At 40.5% G+C, this 24,150-nt stretch overlaps 4 protein-coding genes across 7 annotated transcripts in view; 1 reads left to right on the top strand and 3 right to left on the bottom strand.

Annotated features, from left to right (window-relative positions):
* LOC108107554 (chromodomain-helicase-DNA-binding protein Mi-2 homolog) overlaps positions 1–20,098 on the bottom strand; it is a 28,865-nt gene extending 8,767 nt beyond the window's left edge. Inside the window, exon 1 of the mRNA XM_017215108.2 lies at positions 19,942–20,098. Within this exon, the coding sequence (XP_017070597.1) occupies positions 19,942–19,978 (37 nt within the window). The 5' untranslated portion in view covers positions 19,979–20,098. The remainder of the gene's footprint in view (positions 1–19,941) is intronic.
* LOC108107558 (RNA polymerase II elongation factor Ell) lies at positions 17–19,595 on the bottom strand. 3 transcript variants are annotated; one of them, XM_017215111.2, is made up of 5 exons: positions 18,992–19,595; positions 6,539–6,633; positions 6,126–6,479; positions 6,015–6,064; positions 17–4,243 (listed from the first exon to the last, which is right to left on the bottom strand). In XM_017215111.2, exon 5 carries the CDS (start codon positions 3,952–3,954, stop codon positions 667–669), a length of 3,288 nt encoding a protein of 1,095 aa, XP_017070600.1. In that variant the 5' UTR covers positions 3,955–4,243; positions 6,015–6,064; positions 6,126–6,479; positions 6,539–6,633; positions 18,992–19,595; the 3' UTR covers positions 17–666. The 3 variants fall into 3 exon arrangements, with proteins under 3 accessions (XP_017070600.1, XP_017070601.1, XP_017070602.1); XM_017215112.2 differs by having other exon boundaries at positions 19,085–19,595; XM_017215113.2 differs by lacking the exons at positions 6,539–6,633; positions 18,992–19,595 and having other exon boundaries at positions 6,126–6,519.
* Positions 20,099–20,185: 87 nt separating the features above from the next.
* LOC108107562 (U4/U6 small nuclear ribonucleoprotein Prp3) lies at positions 20,186–22,404 on the top strand. Of its 2 annotated transcripts, XM_017215120.1 has the most exons (3): positions 20,186–20,327; positions 20,397–21,411; positions 21,465–22,404. In XM_017215120.1, the coding sequence occupies exons 2-3, from the start codon at positions 20,421–20,423 to the stop codon at positions 22,217–22,219; spliced, it is 1,746 nt and encodes a 581-aa protein (XP_017070609.1). In that variant the 5' UTR covers positions 20,186–20,327; positions 20,397–20,420; the 3' UTR covers positions 22,220–22,404. The 2 variants fall into 2 exon arrangements, with proteins under 2 accessions (XP_017070609.1, XP_017070608.1); XM_017215119.1 differs by having other exon boundaries at positions 20,186–21,411.
* An 85-nt stretch (positions 22,405–22,489) lies between these two features.
* Positions 22,490–24,133, bottom strand: LOC108107564 (exosome complex component MTR3). Its single transcript, XM_017215122.2, has 2 exons — positions 23,411–24,133; positions 22,490–23,352 (listed from the first exon to the last, which is right to left on the bottom strand). The coding sequence occupies exons 1-2, from the start codon at positions 23,559–23,561 to the stop codon at positions 22,529–22,531; spliced, it is 975 nt and encodes a 324-aa protein (XP_017070611.1). The 5' UTR covers positions 23,562–24,133; the 3' UTR covers positions 22,490–22,528.
* Between the last annotated feature and the right edge of the window lie 17 nt (positions 24,134–24,150).

The raw sequence follows: 24,150 nt of genomic DNA, 5'->3' as shown, positions 1-24,150 counted from the left end.
ATAAGAAGAGTCTAGATTAAAAACGAAAAACATACACGCTATATTTAAAAGTTGATAATAATAATATAATAATAATAATAATTATTACACAAAAAACGCAAGGAAAAACATGTGTTTTCGTTTTCGTTTTCATTTAGTTACTTAAGCTGCTCAATATGCTCAACAAAAAATTAAGTCTACAACTCGTATATAATTTTTTTTTTGCTTTCGCCGTTTTTTTAAAAATATTGATTTTGTTTCCTCCTCAACTCGTCTTCTTCTGGCTTGTTGTTATGCATATAGTTCATATATGTATGTATTATATGTATATTATATATGTAGAAATCGGTGGCAGCAGAACTGGCCCGCCGCCACCATCGTTTTTTAATGTAATAAAAATTATTTTACGCGAAAGTTTGTATTTTTTGTTTAGTTGTTTGTTAACATAATTTCAACATTTTTTTGAAGGTTTTTTCTTTGCTTGTAGTACAATTTCTTTTAGAACGTTTTTGTTGGTGTTTTTTTTTTATCAGTTTTTCATTGTTGATTTGTTTGTTGGTTTTGTGTTTTTTTTTTTTTTTTTTTGTTTTTACTATAATAGTTTGTAGTATTTATAATAGTTTCTTGCTTGTTTTGCCTTTTTACATGGGGGATCAGCGGATGGTCATCGAAGTAGTCCCAGCAGGATCAGTAGCGTGCCTCATCGTCATCGGTATTGGAGTTGGAGTTGGAATCATCGCAATCCTCGTCATCATCATCATTGGAGTCCGAGCTGTCCGAACTGTCATCCGAATCACTCACATTCTGCTGTTGATGTTGCTCTTGCGGATTTTGCTGCTGTTGTAGATGTTGCTGTTGTAAGTGATGCTGCTGCTGATGTTGATGTTGATGGTGCTGCTGTTGTTGCTGCTGCTGATGCTGCTGCTGGGGATGGTGTCGTTGCTTTTGTTGCCTCTGTTCTATCGTCTCAACGGCGTGATGTTGCCTCCTTTGCTGCTCGGCTAACCTGGCCGCGGCCTCAACCACAGCTGGATCTGGACCTGGAGGTGCAACCGCTTCCGTCGAAGGCGCCACCGCCGTTGTCGTACTCATCAAAGTCTTGTCATAATCCATCACCAGCTGCTTGATATGCGCCAGCTTAGCATGCAGGTAATCAAACCGCTGCTTGTTCTCCCTAATCGTGCGATCGTTATTGATCCTTTCATACTCACACACAATCTGCCGCTTGATGTGATCGTAGTCTCCATATCCGGTGTCACAGCGCCTGGCGCTTTCCAGACGCTCGGACAAATCTTGGAAACGATTGCGCACATCCTCCACTCGCGTCAACAGCTTGCGGTACTCATCGTAGTCGCTCTCGAATTCAGTCTTATAGCGTCGTCGCACCTCCAGCGTTTGGATAGGCACGTACTGGCTGAAGTCGTAGCGGGGCATGGAGGATGAGTCCGCATCCGCGGTTGCATGGGCATATGCATGGGCAGCCGCCGCCAACTGTTGAGTGGGCGACGGATGCTTGGCCTGCTGATGGTAATGGTTATCCTGTTGCTGTGGCGCCTGTTGTTGCTGATGTTGATGTGGTTGCTGCTGCTGTTTTTGTTGCTGATTCTGCTGCTGGAGGGAAGATCGCGAGCTGGAGGACGATGAGGACGAGGGTGGCGGTACCTGCTGATAGCCAGAGTTAGAGGCACTGGAACTCCTCTGCCGCTGGCTATTTGAATTGCCACTAGGACCACTACTACTCGTCCTCTTCTTGCTATTGGAGGCCGCATGCTGCGTGTTATTGCTGTTGTACGAATTGTAGTCACTCTGCTGGGGCGGCATACGCTGTTTGCTGGAACTAGAACCAGAAGTGGCGGCAGGCACAAAACTTGCCGCCAACTTCGGCGGCGACGTCGAGGAGGAGGCCGAGGATGCAGATGAGGATTTGCTGTTGCTACGGTTTGATGGCATCGCCGCAGATGTCCTCTGGCGATCCTGTTGCGTTTCATAGGAGCTGGAGCCACTGGAGCTGCTCGAATTGCTGCCCGTGGAGTTCCTTTTATCCTTGTTGCCACCTCCATTGCTGGCGCCTGCCAACGAGGAGCTGCCTCGTCTACTGCTATTGCTGCCCCTTGGATGCTGCTGCTGCTGCTGCTGTTGCTGCTGCTGCTGATCAATCGATTGCTGCGTGGCCGCGGCCGTAGAGCTCATAAACTCTTCCATATTCTCCAGCACATTGTAGCTAAGGTCACTAGTACCGTGGTCATCCAACGGACCCGGCTGGCGTTGTGGCGGTGTATATCGATTGCGACTGGACGAGGAAGAGCCCAGAGACATCGATACTGAAGAGGAGTACGACGTTCCCGAGGGTGGAGTATCCTTCTTGTAGTGACTGATGCGCTGCTTCTTGGGTTGAACAGTGCTAAACATAGTCTCGTCATACTCCAGGCTGGTCCTCTTCATGCTACCACCGCCGACTCCACCTCCGCCAACTCCTCCCGGACCACCATTACTCGAAGGTGGCGGTGGACTGCCCGTGTGCGTCGATGTGGGACTCTGACCTGACGTCGAACTGCCCGCATCCGAGCTCATCGGCGGCGTCAGATTCTGCGGCTTTCGACGCTTCAGCTGCTGCACTTCCTGTTCGCTGAAGAAGGGCCAGTTCTCGTCCACATCGTTCCACATCTGGCGACGCAAATTGTACGTGTTGTGCGACATAGTGCTGATGTCCATGAGTATGTTGGTGATCTGATTGCGCTCCCGATCCCGTATGCCTTCGTTCTTCAGCCGCGCAAATAGCTCTGGCTTCTTGAAAGCCTTTAGGGCCAGCAAATGGATAAGGCGTTCACGTATGTTGCGCCTGGACACATCCGACATTTTATTGCCGCCCGACGACTTGTTATTGGCACTCCTGGAGGACGATGAGGAGTTGGAGTTGGAGGAGGTAAGGCCTCCGCTTGGCATCTTGTTGCGTGAGGAGATGGCTGATGATGCTGGCACAACAGATGATGCTGCTGGCATCGAATCCCTTGGCGAGCTGCCGCTCAGGTTATTGTAGCCCTGCGAGATGCCATTGGCGAATGTGGAAGCTAGCGAGGAGGCTGCACCACCGCCGTAGCGACCACCAACACCAGAGCCATTGACTGTGCCGCTGGCGCCCAGCGTGCTGGGATTGGGCGAACGCGAGGAAAACGCGTTGGAGGAGCTGCTGGATCCTACGCCTAGGCCATTAAATGGCGATGAACCTAACTTACGACTATGGTTGTTGCTATTAAAACTATTGCTGCTGCTTATGCTGCTGTTGTTGTTGTTCCCACTGTTGTTGCTGTTGCTGTGATGATGAAATGCCGTCGTCGTCAAACCAGAGTTAGAGGAGTTGGAGGAGGAGAAGGCTGAGGCGGTGGAGGCGGATACGGAGGACATGGAGGCTGAGACTGCAGATGGCGGCTTCTTCACCTTACGCCCGATATCCGACTGATTAGGTTTAATCTCCCTGATGCACTTGCTCTTCTCCGTCTCCTCGGCAATGGCCATTTTTGTGCGTGTCGTATCGTAGACATCGTCATTGGCATGGATTCGCATTCGCAGGGCGACTGCTCCGAGTACTCCGAGGTTCTGTTGCTGTTGTTGGACGCATTCCAGCGTTCCTTCCATATTGTTAATTGTGAAGCCGAATTTACGGCCTCCTCCTCCTCCGGCAGCGTCGTTGCCATTGCCATTAGCATAAGGGATGCCATTAGCATTCGTCGCTGGCCCCGGGAACTGAATGACGCCCGTGTTGCCCACGAATTGGATATTGGCCCGCTGGCCAGGCTGCAAGCGCTTGGCATTGTCATCGCGTTGATATTCCTCGATCGCACGGATCGCGGAATCGGTGAGCTTGACGATGATGTACTCCTTGCTATCATCGGTGTAACGGTGGCTCTGGGACATTCCATAATTGCCGGTCGATAGTGCATTGGGCAGGCATTTCGTTGACGCAATCGAATTGGTCATAACGTGCGCGCAGCTACCCGCCAATTAGATAGCAATTAGATATCCCCTTGATCGTTCCCGGATAATGGATAATGATGGACCAGATCAGATGTTGGAAGGTTGCTGTTTGTTGGTTGGGCCAGCTTGGAAATCGTGGAAGGGGGGCTGGTTTTGATTGGAAGTTGGTAATGGGTTGGTCTCGTGGAAAGGACGGGAAAATTACGGGAAGCACTCGTTGCTTAAGCTGACGTCCTGGAAGCTGCCACTGGAAGTCCCTCTCTCCTGATGTTGTTTGTTGTTGTTGTTGATTCTGTGCAAATATTGCTTGATTTTAGTATGTTGTAATCGTAACTGAAATTTACGTTGTTGCTAAGACGTGACACACATGCACAGCGCTCTCTTTTTGACACACACAATTACACTAACGATAAAGGCTCTCTTTTTCTTTTCGTTTTTTAAAGCTGAGCTTACACAAAAATCTTTTTTGTTTAACGAATTCAGACTCTTTTTGTATTTGCTGTAAGAATTTCACTTCCGTATGGCAAAAGGCAATAATTTTTAAAAATTTACACTTTCAAAAAGTCATATTCTCTCTCTCTTTCTTTCGCTCGTTCGCTTGCTGACTTGCTTACTCTCTTTGTATGTGTGTTGCTTGCAAATAACACAATTTCTTTTGTTAAATAATATGGTATTTTAATTGGGTTAAGGTAGGCATGTATGTTTGCTCTCTTGTCCCTGTTTTTGTTGCTTTTTAATGTTACTGAGCAAGGGAGATGGGTGGGGGGGCGGTAGGCTGCTCTCCCTCTCTATCTCTCCGTTGTTTTTGTTGCTGTTTTTGGTTGAAAGTGCCGCAAGCATCGACTCCTGCGCCAGGTGTCTTAATATTTGTGTGCGTGCGTTTGTCGCATGCTCGCTCTCTCGCTCCCACTCGCCTGGACGATGATGATGTTTGTATGTATGTACGTAAGAGAGCACCTCAGGTCATAAGCAAAATCAAAGACAGCAAATCAATGCTCTGATCCGCTCGCACACGTCCGTGACTGGCCTCGTTCTCTCTCACTCGCTCGCACGACGATCGCAGGGAGCGCGTTGAAGCGAGACAACTGCTGGTTTGATTGGCTTCTCTGCGACTTGTTATTGGTGTTGTTTTTGCTGTTGTTGCTGCTTGATCTTTTTTTCCTTTTCGCTTTTTCGCTAAAAATCATCTGTGTTTGTACGCTGATTTTTATATATTTTGCTGGCACTGGCTCTGCTTATTATATTTTTTTAGTTGCACATAGATACATAAGTACGTTTTTTTTGGTCTATAGCAGTGCGCACAGCCATACGAACTAAAAAATCTTTCTTTCTTTCACACGCACACGAATTTTCAATTCCAACACATGAAATATTGTTTAATTTTAATAGCTTTTAACCACTTTTTTGCTGCGATTGTATTGGATGGCAAAGATAGGCACACACTTATATATATAAATATATATATTATTCGTACGCTTTACGCGTTCGAGACACTTTTACTCAAGACATATTTGGTTAAGTGGATTTTTTGTACTTTCATTTGGAACGGTTCTGATTTTATGTTTTTTTCTTGTATTATGAAGTGTGTGTTTTTTAAGTGCAGTTTAGTTGCCTTCTCTTCTTTTGCAGTGCGTCTGTGTGTGCCAAGGTATCTTAATCAACGTACAAAAGGTATCTGCTAAATGAAATCGAAACGAGTTGCTTTCAAGTGGTTGCCCGTCGCTAGTAGTTGTTGTTGCTGCTGCTGCTCTCTTTGCACTCGTTTATTACAAGTGAGGGAGAGTACGGAAATAGCGAGTGATCTCCCTTAGGCACTCTCTTTGAGTCTCTCGCTTCTTTTGGCATGTACGTGCCTTGTATCACTTGCCGTATTTTTTGCTGTTTTTTGTTTTTGCCAGTCAAGCAAAGCAGAAATGAAAACAAGTTTGCAATATTATTAATGTGCGCACTTGGCACTCGTCAATCTCTTAGATTTGGCTCTCTTTTAGCGCGCGTGTGTTTTTTGTGATCTGGGCACGTCTTAGCAAATGTTACAAAAAAAATAAAAGACAAAATTAGCTTACTTTTGATTGTGTATTGTGTTTGTTTTTATACTGGAAAACTGCGGGCGGCACTACAAAAAATGGTTCAGCTTAATAGCGGTTCAAAAAGCAAACAGGCACGGGCGTACTTACAATTGATTATGTAGTATTCTACTAAAAAACAGATTGCTTTTGCTGTTGAAACAGCTGTTTTGCCACCTGTATGCCCCCACACCACGTCACACGTCGTAGTTTGTGCTGCTCTCTTTCTCTCTCCGCTCTCTTTCTCGCTGCAGCGAAAAAGTTCCAACAAAACAGAAGAAAACAAAAAAAACAGCGCGACTGCAACAACAAGCGTGTGCCAGTCGCAATCAGCTGTTTTGCGCTCACTCGTTTCTTCTCTCTCGCCGAGCAGTGTTGGTAAATGCGATTTATCGATTTGTTTTGGTCTAGTGCTATCGGCTAATCGATAAATCAATTTTAAAATTTAACGTTGATTTCTGGTTGCTGCAAAATTATGATCAACTTTAGTATATAATCACGCTTATGATTTTTGTTTTTCATACTTGTGAGTTGATTGTTGCTTTTTAGTGCGAGCGTGTGGGTGTTTTGCTGTTTCTGCTCCGTTGCCGTGTTGTTGCTGATTTGACTTATTTTCACTCTACACATTGGTAATATAAAAAAAAGGAAAACACTTTAATATTTTATTTACTTTGCACTTGAGATAGTTTTTCCACTCTCCCATTCGACCGCGAAACCGTTACAACTTGTTATTTTGTTTGTTTTCCGTTACGCAGCTCGCGATCATACGTTTTTTGCACTCAGCTGTTTTGTGTTTACGTTACTCGTTCTTGTCACTCGTTGCTCTTCTCCCGCTCTCTTTATCTTATTTCAAGGTTCTCTTAGCAAAGAAAGAGCACGAGTGCAGAGCACGCGACATTCGCTCCGTCATATTTTGCCCCGTTGTTGTTTTTGGTATTTTTTGTTCACTTTTGACATTTTTGCATACGAAAATTTTCCGCTTTCAGGTAGATTTACCGTAGCGCAGATCTTCTAACTTTTAAATGCGAGCGCGCTTGTATGTGTGCGCGCGCGAGTTTGTTTTGAGTGTTCGCATTTTCGTCGTGCCTGTTTTTCTGCCTTTACCGTTTTTTTTTGCCTGGCTTATCTCGGTTCTGTTTGTTTTTTCGCTAGGAATTTAAGCCGCACACGCAGACACATGCACAGTAACACGTGCGTATACGAACGTAAGGTAGGTGTACTTGTATATTCCACAATGAAACTATATTTCTATTTCGTTTTTCCCAACTGCCAGTGGTTAAAGTAAGGTAAAACAGTCAAGGGCGCACACCTGCCTGTGGGAGTGAGGGAGAAGGCAGTTAAACAGCCACTGGTCAAACAAAAGGGAGCGACAAGATAGGAGGATGTCGTCTCGGGTCGTTGGAAAAACCAAGAATATTACCTCCCATATTTTTCCATATACCCCTCAAGAAAAGGATGCCCATAAATGAGGTTTAGAGAAGTCACGACTAACCCTTACTTTACTTTGTCAAGGCTAACACATACAGCTGTGTTCGAAACTATATTCTCAACAAAGTTAAAATATTTATATATTATATATAAATATACTCGTATAAAAACCAAACACCTCTCTGTAAATCTCTAATTTATACTTTAACCCTCTTTATTTGTAATTAAAGTACTAATTTCTTCCCCTCAACTGTAAATGTTGTCCCTGGGCGATCTCTCTATGTGAACCGTGTGTACGCCCCGCCTCGGTAACAAAAATTTCGCAGTCAACTTTAAACAAATTAGCTGAAATATATTCAACTGTGCATATAAAACAACAAAGACTCGCACAGCACAGCCACCAAGCAACCATAATACAATTTCAAGTTTCGTTTTTGTTCAAATAGCATTGAGGGAAAAACGCCGAAAGGCCAATGCACTGATACAACACAAAGTGAGGTGAGGTGAGCTGAGCTAAGGAGGGGAATGAAAACGAATGGAAGGAGGAATAGGAAGAGGTGGCACCAGGGTCAGGGAGCAAAGGACAGGCAAAAGGAAACGCGAGGACATCGACAACAGCTGGCCGCAGGAAACAGTAGCGCAGCCATCATCAACCGCTAAGAATCCAGGGAAAAGGAAAACAATCAGCAACTAAGGAAGTGCACTATTCCGACCTCCGAGATACTTAGCAATCAGTTGAGCACAGATGGCCACCAAATAAGAATTGTATAGATTGTGAGAACATAATCTTTAGAAAATGTGGTTTGATATTATCAAGGATTTTTTGAAAAGGGTTCAAAACAAAGCAACTATTAACTTGATAGTTGCTTGGGTGAGAAACCACATATGTAAAAATATGTAAATCCGTTCTTAAAAGATAACGAAAAAACAATATTTACATTTGATATAAACAATTTTCTAATAAAATCATGGATCTAGCTCGCACATCCGAACATTAAAAGGATACATTTTTCAATTAATCTCCTTGAATTGAAGTGTCTTTCATTCGTTCAAAACAACAATATACCCTCACTCACTACGAGGTGTAATAAATGGAAACTTTTTGAAAACGATGGAAGAAAAACGTGTGCAATGGAATGCTCAAGAGAAAAGACAAACGCACACGCTCACGAATGCGAACACGCTTCCCTAAGCCCGCCACACAATCCATTCCCCTAGGTGGTGTTGCATACACATACATATGTAAAAATGTATAATCTCACGGGTGGAAAATAGATGACACACTCGTCGTCTCTGTGGTTCTTCATATATATTTTTATATATACGTATATATATATATATATATATATATATGTACTTGTGTTCGTAGAACGATGCAGCTGTCAGCTGTGCACGAGCAGTTTTCTTTGTGCTACACTTCTTTACAGCAAACCGAGTGATAACAATGCCCAATGAGGAAATGGGGCAACAAGAACCACATGAAAATCATCGGGGACGGGCCTCTCAGCTATGTTTGTACATACATATTCATGCACATATACTACATCCATAGGGTGTATTTAATAGGAAATCTTTGCAGAACACCAGGGTTGCCACCTACAATTGCTTACATATACTAAAACGAAAGATCGATCGATAAAAACCGACCGACGAGGGCTAGACTATATAAGAAAAGAAAAGCGAGCATTTGCTATCAAGTTAGCTCCTTATCGGGAAGTGGAAAAAGTATTATAAAAACACAGCTATTCTAGGAAAAGGAGTATTTCCCAGATGGAACTACTATCACAATTAAGTCTTAAAAAGAATCGCCATATAATCTTATCACAGCTAGACATTATTATAACTAACTAAACTCTGTTGTCAGTGGAAATTTATACGGCATCATCCAGAGTAAAATGCATTTCATACAAGTTAACAGAGTAACCAAATGTCAAATTTCAAAATCAAAAATAAACTAATTAAATCAAACAAAATTCTGTGTATGTGTAAACACATTAAAACTATTGTTCTTATCAGGAAAAGACTAGTTATTCAAATTAACATTTGACCTTATTTTATGATCACTAGTAATAGCAGGCAGACTAAGACTATGTGCCTGCAATCAACTTGGGAATATATTAAATTATTTATCAGGCAAACATCTTTAAATTACATCGTAAAAGGGCAAATAATTTCATCTAGTAAATGGGATTCAAAGAAAATGTTCGAAAGTGAAAAACGGAACTGGTCTGATAATATTGCAGTCCCCAACTAATTAACAGACTTTGCACCTAGTAAAAACGAAAAAAAAAAAAAAAAAAACAAGCAAAAGAAACACAAGTGTGCTTGAAATGCAACCCGACTGAGAGCAATAACGACTATACATAAGTAATCGGGCCAGTACATACGGGTGGGTTGTGCGAGTGTGCGGAGTGAATAATCAATTGCCGGAGCGGCCGATAATGGTGGCAAAACCGACTGACTGGGGCTCGGGTCCGGGATCTGGGGATCGGACTGTTGGGGGACTTATGGGGCACCGATTCCGGGCAAACCGACGCACGCCTTATTGGTAATTGCCCACACGGGAATCCCAAATACCTTGGACATTGTACGACCAAACAACATACAAACATATTTCGTATTGTTTTTCCCCCATATCGGTGCATTTTCAATATTGAAAAGAGAACGCCCAGAGAACGAGAGTCAAATCTTATACCCACATCTCTATTTTATATAATAAAATGGCAATATTTTAAATTTTATCTTCGGCACTGGTCTATTTATAGTCCAGAAAACAACAACGACAACAACAATGACGCCAACAAAAACGCCAGAGAAGGCACCCACAACACGAAATGCGCTCTCAACGCCTGCCAGTATTTATTTGTTCGAGTGTGTGAGTCACACATCAAGTGGGAAATATTTCACGATAAAAAGTAAAAATAAAAAGGTGCTAAATGCCGTCGTACCTCACTCGAAGTTCAGATGCCGATTGCCGGGGTTAAGTCTCAACAGCAGTGATGCACAAATTGCTCAAGCAATTTATCGAAATAATCGATTGAAAAGAAATCATATCGAAAGAGTAATTTTTAAAGTCGTAAATTGAAAGTCATTTAAACTGCAATCATCAATTTTTTTTTTCCACATAATCTAGTTAAATATACTTTGTAAAATCTAGAATTAAGCTTCAAAATCTGTTATCGAACCATATAAGTAAACATTAAGCAAACTAATTGTGCAACCAAGTTAACTACAACAATTACTGGAGTCTGTAAAATGTCATGAATTATAATTCTGTTGTAAACTTTAAGCGTGCTTCCTAAATGCTTCTCAGGAAAGCAATTATTCTTTCATATGGGAAATACTAAGCTCGTTTTATAGGTATTTTTTAAAAGTAACAGAACCTATGATGATGCACACACCATACGTCCTAAGCCTTATCTGAAGGCACTGAACTCTCTCAATCACAAAAGATATATCGAAAAAATAAGCAGAATGAGGCACATATAAAACAGTGCGTACATTGAACTTGTAGCCCGTTCAAATTCTCGATTCAGAATGACAAATGCAAAAAGGAGCTAACAGCTGAAGAATCGATACTGTTCGTTCAACGACCGATCATTGCATAATTCAGATTTGCTTGTTTATAGCGAAAAAGTGAAACGGAAATGCGTAAAGCTTCCAAAACTGATACGTATGTGTGCGTGTATAAAGAGTTACGAGCGATTCGGATCGGAAAAACATTGACCGTGAATTGGCATAAATTGAAATTTCAACATAGACCCACGACATAGGCAATCCAAGATTAGATTAGGGACTTGGACTCGTATATGAGAGCTTATTTACGTGACGGTCGTTATCTATCTACGCGAGAAAGAAAAAATTAAATAATATAAAAAAAGCGACCACACCAAATCGATGGATAAAGAAAGCTTTCAGCAGCTGTTTGAAGTCTAGAAAATCGATTTCAAACAAAACGAGATCTCCACTTTGAAGTGTATTTTCTACGAAGCTCGGTATTAATGAGCCTCTCTCTCTCAAGTAGAATCTGGTTTTTTGGGAACAACCAGCAACCAACAAACGAAAACAAATGAATCCGACAATAAAAAGCAATTTAAATTTAATCAGAAAAACACACGAAGAGGAGGTTTCGAAAACAAAACTACCGGCACACGTTTTCAGTGCTGTTTTACGTAGCCTGTGGGGTTAATAAAATAACAGGTTTTCTGTTAATATTAGAATCAGACTAGGGTGTTTAAGAGACTCACAAGTTCTCTAAAAAAAGTTCTTTGAAAAATATGGGAGTGGATGTAAGGCCAATACTGGATATAGGGCAATAAATGGCCGAAATGTAAAAACTTTCTAATTAAGTATAGAAGAGTCAGAGAATTATTTTGTATTATTAAAATATTTTTGCTCAAAATTACAAATAGTAAAATCCCATTACTAAATCATAATCTGCCATCCATAAATTATTTGAAATTTATAAGCAAGACTGCAAAAAAAAACTATTTTGTAATGGCTTACTTAAAACTTTGGCTAAACTTATGCCGCCGAGTTAAAAGTCAGAATACATCTTTGGACCAAACAAATACAAAAAATCCCCCAAATTGCTTCTCGTTGCTAACTGGTCTTCGTTAATCGCCTGTGTCTATTCAATTTAAATAATAATTAAGCTCTTTTGATTTTCAAAAAAAAAAACCAAAGAAGGAAAAAAAAGACGAAAATAAATAAATAAATAAAGCACTTTGGAAGTGGCGCAGAGGCAAAACTTAAATAAATTTCGAATAAAAACTTTTTATATGTGGTTTCGTAACGACAAGTCGGCAGTGCGATATCTTCAGCACAAATACATATGCATGCTAATCAACGGCCAGCAAAAAGCCACCAACAAACAACACCCAAAAAGCCCGAAACACTGGAAAACCCGATACGAAACATGGCCAACTCAAGTGGCGATGTGGTGAAGTAGTGGAGTAGGGTGGTGGTGGTGGGGTTTCGACTAGAAGGCTTTGCCAGGCCAGAGATTCGAATTCGGATTCGATACGATCCGAACCGCGACGAGAGTGAGCGGTAGCGGCGGTGGTGCTCAAAACGTTTGCTTCGAAAACTTGTCTTCCCAGATTCAGTTTGGATTTCTTCTTCTTATTGGAGAGCAGCGGCAAGACGAGACCGACAACAACACCAAAACATGAAAGTTTCGAGTCCAAAAAGACGAAATTGTTAATACACTTGGCATAATGTGCTTTTCAAAAATCATCTAAAGATCGAATTTAATTCTTATTTCAACTATCAGGTTTTCATTTTAAACAAACTGGTTGGAACCTCTTCCGTATAATAAAAATTAGAAATGTTCCAGTTTTATATTTAGTAGATCTCAAATCTAATCTAATTATAATTAAAAAGAAGAAACATTCTGTCAGTGTAAACGTTGCAGAAACTTCAATTACGATATTAAAAGGTTGGTAGCAAGAATATATATATAATTTCATATTTTAGTCAACTAATTTGTTGGGTGGTACTTTGCCTTTCATAAATAAACTTTAAGCCTGAGACGTGGAGTAGGGCCATAGGAAGTTTTCCGGCTAAAGAACATATGGGAATCCAAATATATAATTAACTGGGTGGACACACTCATTATCCACCCTATAATACCCAATATTTCAGGGTATAAATGAAAGAAACGAAACAACAGCGGTAAGCAACAGTGTTGGCAATTTGGAACTGGACTACAAACGGACTTGAAAGAAACCAAATAACAAAAACAATAATAACAACAACACAACAGCAAAAGCAACAACAACCACCAACGGAGCGAGTCGCGATTGCCGACTGGTATTTCCCTCTCTGAGTTGTTATGAATCTGTTGTAGCCGCTGCTGCTTGCTGTCTTTCATTATAAAAAATGAATATACATTTTGTTATATATATAAAAAAAATATATATAGTATATGGGTACAAACAAACATATACAGCACACGGACAGACACACTTTTAAACGTATCTGAGGCTATATCTTTAAAAATTACTGAAGGTCAGTCAAATTGAGCGTACAATCAACTTTTTAATATTTCATTAAACCAATTTTACTGCTGCTTTATTGGATGTTTTAGAGTTATGACCGATTTATAACTTCAAATGCCAATGTATTAAAGTTTTTCAGGCATTTGAAGTTCACGAATGTGCTAAAATATCTTTAAAAACAAAAGGAAAAAGTTTATTCTCAAAAAATTTGTTAAATTAACCAGCTTAAATGACTCTTTAAATGCAAATGCAGTCAAGATATAGCTTCGAAAATCTTAACAAATTAACACTTGCTCGCTTGCTTTCGCTTCCTTTCTCTCTTTCTACCCAATTAGTAGGTTACTAATTGAACTTCCGCAGAATACTCCACTTCTATGTCAGCCTATTGTGTGTCATACACACACACGCGAACATAAAAAGTTGCTTTTGAAGCTTCGGCTTTGGCCATCACCTTGCCTTGTCTATTATGCCGGAGTTTCCGGTGTCTGTTGCCATTTTATTTAGCCAAAAAATAAGTCAAATCGGAGCAGTAGGCAATGGTTCCCAGCAAACGAACGACCTTTGAATATAAATAGAACCTGAAATAGGCTTAGGCGGCGGCAAACAACGATTTCGGGGAGCCCCAGTTCCATAAATAACAAATTAGTTAGAATCGATTAAGGGAAAATAAATATATAATCTTTAGCCGAAAAACACACTAATATTGTCGGCATTAGCAAGTTTGAAATTATCTCATTCTGAGTTATTCACTCAAGAATTTCTGACTAACTAATGTGTCACATATGAAATGTTACTTTTAATACATAGCATTGGTTTCGGATGAAATATTAATAAGAAAACCCATCTATGATTTATACAATCTTGTATTTAATTATGCAACAACAAAAACATTCCAATTTGTATATAAAAAATTAATATCAGATTGTTTTTTAATTATAAATTTTGTTGAGGCAGTAGCTAACGCCTAAGCCTCAATTTATGTTGCGGTCGGTTTTCTTATCAAGTACTATTTTTGTACCATCGAAAGGAAAGAGCGCGAGTTGAAAAACGAAAACAGAAATAAAACGACAAAGTCAGCACTCGAGTTGCGCTTTTGTAGAGTTGAGTGCACAAAACCCAAAACCCAACCCACAAACGAGCCATAAAAAACCTCGCGCGGTATGCATGTGAAAAATAAAAGATACGAAAAATTATATAAACATTATAGGCGAGCGTGAGTATGACTAAACCGACCGCAACCAACAACTATACACACTTATAACCACCGTCGCAAAAGCGAGAGCAACAACTACAACTACAGGTACAACTGTAGCAATATGTAACAAGTCGGGTGGCAACAACAACTAAAACAACAACAACAACAACAACTAAAACACCAACAACAACTATAACAACGAAAACGAGGGCTTGCTGTCAACTACTTTTGTTTCTGCCTCTTGGGTTGGTAATTTTAATGTTGGTTTTTCGGTTTTATTTTCTGGTTTCTCAGCCATACAAAACTATGCCAAAGTTAACGACAGATTACAATAATCACACATTTACAGGTGCGGTTAAGAATTTATCATTAATATTCTACTCTAATCATCGCATTTACAAGCAACGCTTATTTTCTATAAATTGAAAAAAATAGAAAGGAAATCGACGATTATTAACCGCCATAACAGGAAGTCAATAAGCCTTTTATGTAAATAAAATTTAGTTTTAAACCAGAAGAAATTTATTGCTAAAATAATATTTCTTTTTAATATTGGACTTGTCTTAAGTAAAAACATCTCCATTATTAATGACGTCAAAGTTTGATTCACTCTTTTTAATGGTTATTTTTAATTTGTCATAATTTCTGATATTTTGTACACCCATTGAAGGAAATTCCTCAGAAAAATACGTCAATTCAAATTGGCGAGTTGAATATTTTTTATTTTGAAGATACTGATAAGAAAACATTATATTTGGCCGACAATATTAATAATTTTATAGTGGACTTTTATGTTGAGCTGATCTCTGTAACATTTAAGAATTTGTAAAACATTCATAACAGTTTTTTTTTTTTTAGCATTTTGTGCTAAAATTCTGACCGCCACTGTAAAAAGAAACACTCAAACAAACTTACAGTGGGCGCTGGCAATGTCGTTGGCAACAATTATGCACCTTGTTGGCAATGCCGAGCTTATAAGCTGTCGCTTTGGCTTAGCAAGCAACTAATTGGCTAATTAGACAATAGTGAAGAAAGAGAACCGATTGAAGAGTTGATTTCGATTAGATTCGCTGATACGATAAAGTAACAGGAACTAACCAAATCCGCTGACACAAATACTCATGTTTTGGCATGGAAATGACACAAATAGATTCGCGTGCTGTTATTTTTTCTATTTACACACCCAGAAAACATAATTGTTACCATAAACCTATTTTTGGTGACAATCGAAGCACAAACTTGGTTTTGCTGTGGGCCGCAAGCGGAACCCGATAACAATTACAAAACTATTGAACCAATTAAGTTAAGGCTATTAAAAACAGCAACAATAACAGTGTTTTTTTTTTTTGTGGCAGAAACAAAAAGAGCAAGAGCAATAAGAGTAAAAGAGAGCAAAAGAGAAACAGAAACGGAAACCACAATGGCGACTGATGGCAAGCGAAAAACACTACGAAACGAATCGAAACGAGTCAAAAACGAAACGAAACAGCATTTGCCATATGACCATTTATGTTTCGGCATTTTCGCTGCGTAAACATTTCCATATGCAAATATTAATGACCTTCACTTTCACCTCCCTTGCTGACCAAAAATAAAAAATGAACAGAAATGCAGAAGGGACTACTGTATAGTAAGATGATCCAATGTATAAATGGTAATTAAATATGTCAAGATGATACAAGCCAATTTAATTTTTAATATTTTAATCATTTGGCTAGCTGGTAGTAAAATAGTTTAAAAGTATATAGACCTAAAAAAAATATATTTTTCAAAAATCCCCTCTTATTTGTTATTTTCTAATAGTTTGACAACCCTAAAACAATTTAAAACTCTCCCACAAGCTAACGAAAAGATCGATAAATGTGATCAGTTCAACAGTTGATAAGCTTCGATTAATTTTCACATTCCCATACAAGTACATTGAATGCTTTAAAAATAAATTAACTCGTACACAATTTGATGCAAGAGTATTTGTTTGCGGTGGCGGCGACTTCCAAAAAGAAATAACAAATATCAATTGCTGCCAGAGCTTTGTGACAGTGTGCGAGACGTGTGATGGGTTTGCATGTGTGTTCGAATAATCTGAAACAAATAGCAACAACAACTGAAGCGCGGCCTTCTCTCCGAGCGACAACAAGACAATTACTGTAAATAGGTAAAATAACAAGACAGCCAGCAGTTGCACAAATATTAAAAAAGCACACACCAACCATACATATATGAAGCCAAAGGTATTACGGTAATCAATGTCAAATGCTGCCGATTTCATATGAGTGTGTTTGTGTACTCCAACCGAAAACAACAAAAGCAACACCTTTGGAAGAGCGACACACACGCTCCCATCAAAAAGCAGACAGAGAGAGAGAGAGACGGAGAAACAGATAAAGCGAGACAGAGCGTGAAATACGCGTCAAATGTCAAAATCGAAAAAGAACAACAAAAACCACAATCGACCTAGTGTTGTTCTATTTGAGAGAGCGATTTTCAAACGAAATGAACGTATTGAAAGCTAAAATAATATTTACTTTTCCTATTTGTGTTTCATAGTTTTGTGGATTTTAAGCGCAAGTAAACTTTTCGAAATGCCAGCACAAATACATATATATATGTAAGCTTATATATGTATATACATATATACATGGCGGATATAAAAAAGCACCACTTGTTGTTGCCTTGATTGAATGCAGTGCGTGCGAGCGGGATGGCATGTTGTAGTTCGCCAAAGCAAGGTAAGATCGACACCAATACACCAACAAATGCAGCTCTCATATACACAATATACTTTCACTTCTTGTATTGAATTTTTGATTTTATTTGTGCTGGCGCCACGTTGTTGTTGTTAGATATGGGTTTCTTAGGCAGATTTATGCAGTCGGCAACAACGAAGCTTTTAATAGAAAAACGAAACCCAAACTGGGCAATTCTGAAGTGTTAAAACAACAAGAACGTTCGATTTTTAGAGAAAATGTTCAAATAAATATAGAGATTTTATAAAATTCACATTTGAATACTAATCATAAGCAATCTATTTTACTTATTTTTACATAACAAATGTTACAGATGTAAATTTAACAAATTGATCATATTAACCAAACAATCTTTCTTTCTGTGTACGTGGGCAAAATACATACGTCACTGCGGATACCTTCCCTCTCCCTCTCACACCCTTTTATTGTTGCATTACTGCATAAATAGTGACACTCACTTACATATATACACCCCTCTCTCTTTTGCAATTTATGCAATGTCGCATTACTAGCAATTGTTTACTTGTAGTAGAGTAATCGTAAATTAGTGTGCAGTATTAAAATAAACTCTTTCTTCAACTATTTACCAAAGTTAGTACTTAAATCGTAGAAAATTGATCGTAGAACCGGCAAATGGTGAAATCAAAGAGAAATGGGTAAGAACAAACCAATGCTGACGTCACAAACGTGAGAAGGGAAAGAATGGGCTCGTTTAGCATCCTATCAATATATCGAAGGATAACGGCAGCGGGGCATAAATCCAATTAGAATAGAAAATAGGGGGAAGAAAGCAAATGTTAAAATTAGACACTGAAAGTTGCTCCCACGCTTATATTCTCTAGGATAACTTCTACACGCACACACTATATACATACACACACGCCCACAGTGCAACAGCGTCGAACGGAAAAAAGAGAGGCGAAAATGGGGGCAGGGACAGAAGAGAGAAGAGCCGTGTAGACAGAAGAGGAACAGCTGCGAACGAATTAACATAAATTGTAAGCGAAATTGGGGTGGATAATACTGTTTTACTTAATTTTTTTTAACACGGTGGCTGTATATTGTTTATTGGTTTTTCTAAAGCTACTACATTCCAGCAATTTCCCTGCAAGAGACAGGCACCCTTCCACTGCCACCCTGTCTTTCCCACACTCTTCTCTTTTGCTCCTTCTTCTTCTTCGTCTTACTTGTGTGTTGGCATATTTTGGTTAACTCGTTTAAAAAGCTATTCTTCGGTTGTTTTTCAGGCACTTTTATGATTGTATTCTTGTTACTGCATTTTTTTTCGGGTTTTACTAAGTTTAATTAAAGCGCGTCGAGGTTTTGGGGGTTTTTAGTACGTTGGACCGACAGAGACGGGGCGACAACGACGTTTCGCTGGAGCGCGCGTGCATAACACGCACACATACAGGGACGAATCTACGCGAGAGAGTGGAGAAATCAATCAAGAGAGCACGTCGGCGAAGGGGGAGTGGAAAAAAATCACATATGTATGTGCGTCAGTGGAAGTGCGACAAGATTTTCCACAATATTCCACGCATCTTTGTTTCGTTTCTTTACATATGCACATTATTGCTTCGTTTTCTTTTCGCTTTGCTTTCTTACACAATATATATTTTGTGGTAATTTCAGGTTTTTAAATTTTTTGCACACACTTTTTTCTTTATCTTTTTTTTTAATAGTGGATATATTACGCACTGGATTTCTGGCTTTACACTGGCAGTCGACAGGCGGTGGCGAATAATGCACGTATTCCCCTTAATTAACAGTTTTCGCTAGAATTAATAATGTAATCTGTTTAACAAAAACTCAGAAATCACGTCATGGCTGCCACGTCCAAGCAACAATGGTACAGTGTTACCAGATAGTGAAACTGCTTTTCCCCTAACTTTTTTCGATATTTTAAAGTTACCTATCGTAGCATGCGATAATTTTCATATTTGAATTTTGTGCGGGAGCCCATGTAAATGGCTATTTTCGATAGACACTGATAGGACCCCAATAAGCGGTCACTCCACATATACGGTCACACCGGCGTTAAAATAACAAAATATGAATTTCCTTATATTGAAACATACACTTTACGATAAACAGGATTGATACACATTTTAACTTTTAAAATACTTAAAAATACAACTTAATTTTATATAACTTAAAGTTTTTCCCGCTTTAAATTGCCAACCAAAACAACCATGTAAAACAGATGTTTTGATGTGCGAGCGGGACAGCTATTAGGCTGCATTCGCGAATCATGAGAACACAAAAATGCAATAATAAATATGTGTGGAATGAAGAAGGCGCAAAAGCCCCGAAAAAAACGCGCCACACATGTACAAATTTCACCAGTAAAAGCAATAGTTATGGTTTTCGACGGCCATAACAGATGACAATTGCCAATTGGGCATTATCAGTTAACAATAAACAATAAGAGAGGGGAAGCACGCTGCGCGGCATTGCGGCTCTTGAACATGACCACGGTTTCTTGGCCGACCGATCAACCGACCGACTAAATTTTTTTCACGCCAACATTTGGCCGACTAAAACAATGCACTTACCCTGGAAATTATCGTCATTTTCTTCCTCCGATGCCATTGTAGCAGTCGAGTGCAACTTTTTCGCTATTTAAGCACACGAAATTGTCTTAATTTCCACAACAAATAATTAGGCACACACAGACACGACGAGAAAAAAATAGACAGTTGTAAGCGGCTTCAACAAATATGGCGGAGCGGAGAGCGACAAAAAGTGAGAGAATCAGGGTTGCACGTCGATAAAACGAAGCGAAACGGTCACTTTGATCTGAGGACAGCCCTGCTCGATATGCTGCAACCACCCTGTCTTTTCTCGTATTGATAAAATTCTTAGCGAAAAAACGTCGTGTGCTTTTGTTTTCCTTTGCAAATCGCTGATTTATACAATCGAGGAATGTGCAAAGCAGTTGGTAAATAACTTTTACTTTTTAGTCAGACCCATTTAATTGCGAATTATGTCGTCCATTATTACGCGCAAGGATGGCGACGTCGACGACCAGAAAATGTCCAAAAAGCGCGCTGCCGCCTCAGATTCTGGAGGTGGTGGCGCCATAGACGCGCCGAAGAAATCCCGCTTCGATGTCCTGCAAAAAAATGGCGGTGCGGGCCAGAAAGAGGATGCACCTGTATCCGCTTCGTTGAGTTCCACCCAGATCAAGCTGATGATGGCCCATGCCCAGCGGGAGATCGAGGAACGGAAGCGGGCACTGAGTAATCTGCGAGACAAAGATCCCTTGTTGGCATCGGTGCCATCGATTGGAATGCCCGTGGCACTTGCCACCCAGGCGCTGGCCAAAAAACCTACACCGGAGGACTCGGAGAAGGCCAGGAAGATCGCTGAGTTGCAGGCGCAGATCAGGGCAAAGCTCACCGGCAATTTGGTCAACTTGATTCAACCTACTGCAGTGGCAGCCGCAGCAGCAGCAGCCGCCCAGGCACAAGAGCGTCCCAAACCTCTGATCTTGGACGAAGAAGGACGAACTGTAGACAAGAGCGGCCGAACCATCAATATACCCACGGTGACACCTACTCTAAAAGCCAACATTCGCGCCAAAAAACGTGAGGTGTTTCAGCGTCAATCGGGATTAGGTGATCGCGGTGAGCCCGCCACATCAGCCCAGGATGAAGCCATCAAGTACTTTGACGACCGCATAGCTCTTAAGCCCACTGTTAGGAACAAAAGAACTCTGAGGTTCCACGAGCCAGGAAAATTTCAGCAGCTGGCTGAACGGATGCGCATGAAGAGCCAGCTGGAGCGTCTACAGAATGAGATATCGCAAATAGCCCGAAAGACGGGAATCTCGTCGGCCACCAAGCTGGCTTTGATTGCACCCAAGCAGGACATGCCCGACGATGTGCCCGCCATGGAGTGGTGGGACTCAGTAATACTCACCCAGGATCTGGAGACGATGGACGAGGCAAGCGGTAAGATAAGCATACGCCAGACGTCCATAAGCAACCTTATAGAGCACCCCACACAAATGAAGCCGCCTAGTAAGTAAATAACATAAGACTTCGCAATAAAATTTAACGCTTTTATCCTTTAGATGAGCCCATGAAGCCTGTGTATCTACCAGTTTTCCTTACCAAAAAAGAGCGCAAGAAGTTGCGTCGGCAGAACCGTCGGGAGGCCTGGAAGGAAGAGCAGGAGAAGATCCGCTTGGGTTTGGTTGCCCCACCAGAGCCCAAGCTTCGCATATCAAACCTCATGAGAGTTCTGGGATCAGAAGCCGTGCAGGACCCCACGAAGATGGAGCAACATGTGCGAGAACAGATGGCTAAGAGGCAGAAGGCGCACGAAGATGCCAACAATGCCCGTAAATTGACCAGCGAACAGAAAAGCGAGAAGAAGCAGCGTAAATTGAGGGAGGATACCAGCTGCGGAGTTCATGTGAGCGTCTATCGCATACGCGATCTGCAGGACAACCAAAGCAAGAAGTTCAAGGTGGAAACCAATGCAAAACAGTTGCAAATGACCGGCAGCGTTGTGCTGTTTCGAGATTGCTGTGTGGTCGTCGTGGAAGGAGGACCTAAGCAGCAGAAAAAGTATCGCAGACTAATGCTAACCCGCATTAAATGGGAGGAGGACCTGGCCAAGGGTAACGATGGCCAGGATGTGCCCAACTCATGTGTGCTCGTCTGGGAGGGAACTAGTCAGCGCCGGCATTTTGGAGAGATTAAGTTTAAGATCTTTCCCATGGAGAAAATGGCACGCGAGTTTTTCCAAAAACACCAGGTTGAGCACTACTGGGATCTAGCCTACTCAGGGGCTGTGCTAGAGGCCTCTACAGATCAGCAGTAGAAGTGTTAACAAGCATTTTAGGAATTACTAGACTCACAACATTACTAAAAATTCATTTTCGAAAAGATCAAAGTCTGAATTGATGTTTTGAAGCGCTACGCATTTGATATGTTCTCTTTCGGAGCTTTTCGGAACCTATTAGAAGTGCAAAAAAGTATAAATAAAAGTTTTTTCGGAACTCTAAATATTAGATTCTTTAATTTTTGAAGATGATTTGGTGATTGATCCGGAATGATTGGCAATCTGAAATGTAAATGAAACAAGCTCAACTTATCATTTATAATTATGTTTTATTTTTTTTATAATCAATCACTGCCTTTTAACATAGGGATCTTCCTTAATGTTAGACTGTATAAACTCATCTAATCCTTGCGTCTTCAGCTTCTCTATAATACCTTCCAACCGCTGATCTTCTAGGGCATTCTCCGCCTTTTCGCGCAAATCCAGTTCATGTTGCTCCTTGACACGCTTGGTCAGGACACCTCTGACTATTTGTCTTAGCGACTTGTTGACGGCCAGCGTATAGTCCAGCAGTTTTACATAAGTGTCAGGGGTTAGATATCCGCACTGTTGACACTGAGCAATCTGTTCAAAGGTGTCCATGCTAGCTGTGATAATAAGACCGTGCTCCTGGTCAGACGGGGTGCTAGTGTTACTGCTATTTCCTCGATGCTTCCACAGAAGCTCCTCCATCTTGGCACTAGGATTGAGGAAAATGTGTTCTTGATATATACAAGCCGTGGAGGCCGTAATCAAATCGTAGGTGGAAATACCGCATTCCACCAAGGCAACGCCACAGCAATTGATGGCTGTGCTGAGCAAGCAGCCATCATCGTCTAGGATAAGGACACGTATGTCCAGCTGAAAGTTGAGGAACTCCGTCCGGCAAACTACCGGCTCCATGGCCTTGGTTAGCATACTGGCTAGATTCCGTTCTCGTTCTGGCACGGACTCCAGATCCCCTGTGGCAAACGCAGCAAAGTTCACATAGCAATTCAGCACTCCCATGTTCATCCGTCGGGCGCTGGCGCGGATTAGCTCTTTTGGCGGAGCCACAATGGCCAGAACTTTGGTGTTTCCATATTCCATGTACGCAGAACCCCTCACGGTGGTTAAAACGCCAGCACGAATGACTGTAATTAGGCCAATATTTAATAATTATAACATAATTTACGGATGTTTTAGACCAACAGGTGTTTCTTGGTGCCAGTTTTGTAGGTTCCTTTGCCGACTTGTCCAAACTCTCGAAGAAATCCTTTCCATCTTGTGGCGTTGTGTAGAGCTCGTCCGCTACGACAGCACCATCGAGCAGGCTATTCTTGGTCTGCGTCACTTTTAACATATTAAATAACTGACTTTTTAATTAAATCAAAAAATAAACAAACTATTTTCCCATGTGGATCACAAAATGTGGCTTTCAAAAAAAATACTTGTTTGGTATTTCAGCAATATTGTGGTATAAGTTAAAATAATATAAATACTTAAATTATCCAATAGGTTTCTTAAAGGTTTGTAAATTTCCTAAAAATTCAAGTGATTTTATATTTCAAAACATTTTTTGGGCGTGAGTTAAGGGATATGTAGCGGGCGCACTAGAATATGCATACGTTATTTTTTGGTTTTCCATATTTTAAATGTTCGATATATCGATACAATTTCTGGTTGGTTCCCCAACCAAGTAAGAAAGTTTGGGATGATTACGCGTTCCTAAAATTTAAAAATCTTTATTATTATTCTAATAAATCTAGGAAAATAATTAATCACTTGTTTCTATATAAAAAATAAAACTACTGTTCTACTTAATATGTAAAATTTAAGACAATCAAGAGAAGACAATTATTGGCATTTTTTAAATCAGAAAGCTTATATTAATAAAGAACTTTTGGGTTTTCACACGCCAACTAACTGTGCTAGGGAATAAATCACTTACT

This window comes from Drosophila eugracilis, unplaced genomic scaffold, assembly GCF_018153835.1.
Source record: "Drosophila eugracilis isolate 14026-0451.02 unplaced genomic scaffold, ASM1815383v1 contig_2088, whole genome shotgun sequence".
Lineage (NCBI taxonomy): Eukaryota > Metazoa > Arthropoda > Insecta > Diptera > Drosophilidae > Drosophila > Drosophila eugracilis.
Note: the sequence above shows the minus strand (reverse complement) of the source record. Positions and strands in the feature narration are given on the sequence as shown.